This window comes from Saccostrea cucullata, unplaced genomic scaffold (genome assembly GCF_032062105.1).
Source record: "Saccostrea cucullata isolate Sc308-1 unplaced genomic scaffold, CSIRO_AGI_Scuc_v1 ctg9131, whole genome shotgun sequence".
In the NCBI taxonomy this organism is placed as follows: domain Eukaryota; kingdom Metazoa; phylum Mollusca; class Bivalvia; order Ostreida; family Ostreidae; genus Saccostrea; species Saccostrea cuccullata.
In genome coordinates, this window is record NW_026925529.1 from 1,547 (window position 1) to 8,954 (window position 7,408).

A 7,408-nucleotide genomic window follows, 5' to 3' on the forward strand; every position below is an offset into this window, starting at 1 on the left:
CAATATCTATGTTGTTTTTTGGAGACTAGGTCTTCCATTAATCTATTGGAATTCCCATGGGTAACAATGACGCCCCGTTATTAGCAGACCTATCTTTGGATTCATATGGAGCAGAATTTGTGCAAAATCTTATGCGTGAAAAGAAGAAAACACTTGCTGTGGTCTTCAACTCGACATTCAGATATATTGACAACGTATTGTCAATTAACCATGATAATTTCCATTCTTATGTCGTTACTATACATCCTGGTGAGCCTGAGATAAAAGATACTACTGCAGAGTCTGACACATTTGTTTCATATTTGGATATTTAACTTGAAAAACATTAATGGTGATCTAACAACCAAACTCTATGATAAACGTGATGACTTGAACTTCTCTGTCGTCAACTTCCCTTACTTGTGCAACAATATACATGTACCTTCATCGCCTATACATACGGATTTAATATATATCTTAGTTGATTCGATACATAAGAGCATGCTCTACGTATGAACAATTTCTAGAACGAGGTGAATTATTGACAAGCAAGCTGATGAAACAAGGATGTCAGCAGTTTCGTTTAAAGTCACCATTTCGTAAGTTCTTTGGTCGATACAATGACCTTGTCAGCAAATACAATTTATCTTTGAGTCAAATGCTGACTGACGTTTTTCAATCGATTTGTTAGTCTATTATTTATACACTGAATTGACGACGGATTTTTTCATTATTTTCCGATACTAACAAGGGGCACAGGGCTGGTGTGACCGGTCGGCTGGGGATGCTAACTCCTCCATGACACCTGATCCCACCTCTGGTGTTTTGGAGGTCGGAGTTTCCTCTGCTTCTATTTTGAACTGTTTTATGGACTTTTGATCTTGAATACTGTTCGTAATCTCCATGTGTTTCATTTCATCAAAATCCATTGGATTCCTGTCTATTGTCCCAGGTAAAAAAAAATTGGAGAGGAAGGAAGTCATACCGAAGTCAATAAACACAACATGAAAATAAAACAGACTTGTATCAGAGAGAAAAAGGTTGAAAACGACCTGTCTATATAAACACGGAAAGCAAATTTGAAATGAACAATAGAAAATGTTTTACTAAAACTGGGGCATATAATAAGAATGTATGTTTTAACTGAAAAGTTCAACAACAAAATCCATTGAAAGCTGAAAAGTTTTTTTTTTGAAGGAAAAGAAAAGAAGAAGTCATTATATTTATTGAAGTTATTGATACCTTATCTTTTTTAGTTGAAAAAGGTGTTTGATTTCATCTTTGTTTTTATGGCCTTCAATGTGCCTTTTTGTCTGTCTTAAAAAACAGATTATATAAAAATTACAGAAAATGTGCTTGGGATCAAGGGAACAAGAGAATTGATCGAGATCAAGATTTTGCAGAAAGATTAACCGTTTCATTTCCATGTCTTTTGTCACAATGATAACTTCTTTTTTTATTTCTGACAGAATCTTACTAGCAATGCAAAACTTATATGTATTTTTTATCAATTTTAATCAGTATTAATTAAAATAACAATTGATTATTACACAGTTAATCAACCTAACACAAAAAGTATTTACAATAGAATTGTAGATCTCCGAAAAAAAAAAGAGAAATTATGTGGAGGTGTGCGAGTACAAGTACAATAAAGCTATAATGTTGGCATGATGATTTGAGGTCTGTCAAATATATATTCTTTAAAATTACTGCAGCCAACAAGTCATAGGACACATCTATACTACACCTGTTTGGGATTAGATATGTCCACACATATCAACAGTTCACTTCAAATAACTGCAATTCTAGACAGGAATATGACAAAAGGGTGCAATTCATTTGCTTGTAAATCGATATTTTATTTCAGTATACTTAGTCTTTCATCGATTAATGGTATAGAGAATTAGACCCAGTAATCAGGGTTTGTTTGCACTAAATGAGAATGAATGTGTTTAAAAATGATAAACTGGGTGGGGGATTAAAGATTTAGGCTGAGGTTTTTATCGCCAACTTTCTCTATTGGTCACCTTTATTTTAAAGACCGAAAAGAACGCCGACAAATATTAAGGTCAGTGTTATAGATGAATTATATTTAATTGGATTTTAAAAAGTTGTGTTTTAACTCTCTCTCTCTCTCTCTCTCATGTAATATTGAAATCAATTTTTTTAATGCTAGAAAACTACAGTTGTTCCTTTTTTTAATGAATTCACCATTTTATTGCTTAATTGTTTCAGTCTCATTCTTTCAATACACGACCCCAGAGTCTGCATGGAATGTTGAATAAGTAATGTGCTGTTCTTTCTTTTGATATATAAATATATACATTATTTATCCCTAAATGGATTGACAGCTCTCGTGATCCCCGACTTCCTCTTCCCAATGTCCAATTTAACGAATGTGATTCCGACAGATCCAATGAATAATATATAACTGGCGGAAAACTCAGTTAATTAAAGTACACGTGTATACTTATATATCATCTGAATTTTTACGGTTGGTAAAAACGCTAATCGTCGCAAACAAGGTAGGTTGGGTTCGAATTTCTTCCTTTAGTCTTATATTTAAAAATTGTTAGCTATATCAGTATTTTTTAGGATATTTAATTTTTTTTTTTAAATTCTCCGATATTTTTACCTGAATTTTCTTTCAATTACATTTCTTTCATATAAAGTTCAGTAGTATTGGAGACTTTTATCGATAAACATTAAAAATATATATTCGAAAAGAGATTTAAATTACACTAGAGTAGCATATATATATATATATATTTGCTTGGGGTCGAGGAATTGTTTTTAAATTGACGATAAGTACGTGAAGACATTTTATATAAACAAAACATCAGCATTAAGAAAAGATTAATCGTAATTTACAGTAGTGAGTTTACTACTTTATGTCCATTTCTAGGCTTATGATACACAAGGAAAAAATGGATTTTAGATAAACAATAAAAGAATATTTAAAAGTTTCTTGACATTCCGTATCGTTATATTGATACAGTGTGTCTTGGAAAAAATTCTGATAAAAGGATATCGCCTGTTTTTAAAAGGGCATTAGAAAACAGATTTCCAATAATTTTTCCTCTGTTTGAAGTTAATTTTACAAGTAATCATAATGTTTTGATTCGATGTGTTAATAAAATCGAGAAACATTCAAGATTTTAGAGATTATTTTTAGACATTTCAAGATTGCTTTACATCGAGAAAAAAAATCGTTACATTTTGCTTCTGTAAAGAAAAATCATTGCCGGTGTACAGTTTTAACATTTATATTAATATTCTATTTCAGTGGAGGGACAAGAAAATGCCTCCACTTGAGTTTGTTATACATCTTTGGCTTTACATGTTTATCCTTTGAAAAGTATGAATAGAAATAATATTGACGCTCCAACACAATTTATTTTACCAATTTTAAATTTCGATTCACGTTTTTGTTGGGGGTATTTGATAGCCTTAATGTTGGCTCTGTAGCGGCTACACAATACCAGCAATCGTAAACAAGCAATATACCTCGCCAGAATTGATCTTCTTCAATACATTAATGTATTGAATCGTATTGGAAAAGTATGTCAAATACAAGCTATTTAGAAGAGTGTGGTATTTTTAGACCCCCTTCTCAGGATTATAAAATTAATCTTAAAAAGATTAACGTTGTAAAATGAATTATTTCTCTTCCAGTAACAATTATGAGCAGATAGTTACTTTCTTTTGAACTGGAATAACAGATTCCTGAAGGAAACAGAAAGATGCAATATATTACCAAGGAATTAACATAACAGGTAAGTTTTGATATATATGTATCATATGCCTCCTTGGGAAAATATATTAAAATTTTGGTATAATTATATGATTAAAACACAATAAAAAAAACTTATTTTTACAAACAGTACAAACCAACTTTTCTGGCTTTTTTTTTTTTGGGGGGGGGGGTCATTTTCCTGAGTCATCGGTGTGCTGAAATTTGATTGTAGTGTGAGCAGGACGGAAGGAGGTGAGGGGGGCAATAATTGCACTGAATTATTGAATTTTGGATGTGTGAGTGTTTGTTTGAAGTGAGGGGGGTTATAAGGGTGGGGTTTTTTTTGGGGGGGGGGGGGTTCAATCATTCTCCTTAGTTCTTCGGTGTTTAAATGTGGTGCGAGTGGGACGGGAGGGGGGAGCAATTATTAATAGTTTTGAATTTTGTTTATGTTTGTGTTTGGGGGGATGTCAAAGGGGGGGGATTTCGCTATTTCGCTGAAATTATGAATGAGTTTATATGTGCCTTGGAGTGGGTGTTCTTTGTTGTTGTATTTCCTGTTAACTTGACACGGAAAAGATCTGATGAAGATGTGTTTAGGAAGTTTAGGCACCTTACGAAGATTGACCAAGTATAGTATGCAGGGCCTGATATATTGATCAATAGCCACTGCACTGCCTCGATCAATCTCTCACAGCGCCTGCTTAAACTATTATCCTCGACTCTGTAAAGGTTTACCGATGAAATTCAGTTAAAGCGCTTACATTAGTAAACACTTGTACCAAATACTGTATCGATCTGTAGAAATTGTTGAATAAGTTTAATACTTTAAAATCGGACCATCCCTGTAGATATTGCAATAAAAGTGGACAAATTTTAAATTTTAGGCTCAATTCTATGAAAACAATTGCGAGGTTGGAGTATAATGGCGGGAAAAGATAATTTTATTGATATCTTTAAAAGCAAACAAATTCAAAATACTTTATTTGTCATCTTTTGAAAGAATTGTTATGATTTCCGTTTAATTCACAAATGTTAATGCCAGCCTCATTTTTATCTTTATAGGTAAATGTTAAGTTCAAAGAGATATCGTCATTTTAGTTAGGTATCAGTTTGGCTAAATATGTCAATTGACATTTTATTCAATACACTAAATGTTACTTTTTAATTCTAATAAACCCATTAATTGCTGTAATTACCGCATTGTAATATTCTCCTTCCTCCAGCTAGGGTACAATCTTATCTTTTAGCATTTGTAACAAAATTCCAATTGCTATTGTCATTGCTATTGAAATATCAGTATTGATTAACTAAAGCATTAAATGTAAAACACATGTCAAAGAGCAATGAATTCCTCTATTTTTCTTGTTTCAGTGTTGGTTATCTCGGATCGGCGCTTCCGTTTAAATATCGCTGATATCCATCTTTGGTATAGGTCATGTTGTCTTTGTGCAACACTGTAGCGTATTGGATTGACAATGGAAGGTGTTAACACGAGCAGATTGCCTCCGATTGTGCGGTTCCAGGTCGGCGGCTTTGCCACAGAGAGGGAGCCACCGGAGCGCAGCTGGGCCAGGATCCGGACATGCCTGATCGACAATCCTCGGGACTCAGGCCAAAACAAGAGGCAGGAGGTCTGGTCGTACCACAAAAAGAACAGAGGTGTTTTAAGGTCGTTAGTGAAAAGTTTACCAAATATTCCGTTCCGAATAGGGAAGAATAAGAAAAGACGAAGCCAGTCGGATCAAGATTTGGCTTCGAAGAATGAGAAAAGTGAGTCATTTCTTCCAAAGATTTCCCCGTGTGGAATTGAATCGCCGACGAGAAATGGAAAAATACGACCCTTAGGAACGGTGAATAGAAATGACGATATCATTCCTGTAGGGAAACAGAAGAGTCAGAAGAATTTAGAAAATAGTGCAATACGATATACTTCAGAAGACAACATTAACAGTATTAGTCCTGATGAGGTGAAAGAACGCAGAAGAACGGACGACCAAGAAAAGTCGGAGAAAAGTTCCAGTAAAATAAAAATTGAATCTCGTTTGCCTAGATTGCCAGTGATAAAACAACCTCTTTGCAAATCTAGGGTGGTGTCTTTCTCTACGAACGATTTAAACAATTCTCCAAAAATAACTGACAACAAAAGTGATTCGCCGTATTCAGATGCAAGTGAGACCTCAGAAAATTCCCGAAAAAGTTTTGAAAATGTGAATTACGGGCATTCTAGTCAGCATACTACTGAACCTATACCGCGTTCGCTACTGGATATTATCAACGGTAACCATTTATCCGACGCACGAATGATGGGTGAAAGGTCAAAAAAGGAGAGAAAAACCGGAACCGTAGAGACGGCAACTTTTCCGGGAGTAGATGTGGACAAGGAGTGGTTTGAGAAGGTGCTGGGTGATAAGGAAATAATTGACATGTCTAATTACGACAACTTCGCCAGAACTCCTAGAACACGACCATTCGGGGAGTCTGTGACGAGGGGACAAAATGTTCTCAGCAGCAGTAACTATCCAGAACGGAAGCCACAGGCTGTAACTTCCCGAAGTCCCCTCAGAGTGCAGTTTGATATTCCATCTGAGGAAAAGCCCCCTGTGAAACCGGTAAACACGGCACCGGTGACGAAACTGGCGGGAGAACCGATTGCAGGGTTTCAGAGAACAACTAATTCACCCAGTTATTTCCCTTTGTTTAGTCGAGATGGATTACCTATGCGCAAAATTGGAGGTCCACCTAAAAACAAACAACAGTCGTCCAAATTAAAAATATCATTCCCCAATAGTGCTCCTGTTGAAGATAATTAAACATACTTTATACGAATTGTTGCTATTGAACTGTATAATTGTACATTTGGTATTGTTGTCTCATAAATTCTATTATATCACTGAAATCCTGTCTGTTTGATCGAGTCTGAGAAAAAAAATAGTTATTTGCGTTAGCGTCGACCAAATCTCTATGTTTTTCATAAATGCATACTCTTTTAGAGATATAATTAATCGTCGAAGAAATAGATGCTAAAAACAAATTGGTGGAAAGTGATTTTTCCGTTCTTTCCCGATCGTGACAAGCAGCACACTGCGGGTGTGACCAGTCGGCAGGGGACTGATCCCACCTCTGATGTTTTAATGAAGTTTAAACCTATTCTGTATTGTTTTATGAACTTTGATATTGAATACTGTTCGTTATCTCCATATCCTTCATATACTGGACTAGAAGTAGCATACACTGTAATGCTTACAAATTGTGATTATCAAATGAGTTTTATTGGAGCAGTCCTTTTTTTTTTGATTAAATAAAATCTGTTAGAGAAGTCAAAATAAAATCGTTGAAACACAGCAAAGCCACAGGTGCTTGAGGACAGGACCCCCCCCCCCCCAATATAGACCCCCGGGCCTGTTAGACTTTTTTCACATAAATCATATATGGATGACACATTTGTGATATAATCTATTTTGTCAATTTAGAAAATTTGCATAAATAAACATTTTATAAAAATTTCTACCCCACTCTCTCTATATGTTGATTTTTATACATAGAATTTAGGGTAGATTTTATAGAACGTTTGTTTTAGGCGATTTTTCGATTTGTTGGTATAGATCTTATCACAAATATGTCAATGAAAGATTATTTATGAGAAAAAAGTCGAAAAAGCCCAAGGGTCTATATCGAAAGGGGGGGGGGGGG

The 7,408-nt window shown here is 34.8% G+C and overlaps 1 protein-coding gene across 1 annotated transcript; it reads left to right on the top strand.

Moving 5' to 3' along the window:
• Window positions 1-3,590: 3,590 nt before the first annotated feature.
• LOC134269123 (uncharacterized) lies at window positions 3,591-6,749 on the top strand. Its single transcript, XM_062751347.1, has 2 exons — window positions 3,591-3,755; window positions 5,090-6,749. Exon 2 carries the CDS (start codon window positions 5,194-5,196, stop codon window positions 6,526-6,528), a length of 1,335 nt encoding a protein of 444 aa, XP_062607331.1. The 5' UTR covers window positions 3,591-3,755; window positions 5,090-5,193; the 3' UTR covers window positions 6,529-6,749.
• Window positions 6,750-7,408: the final 659 nt, after the last annotated feature.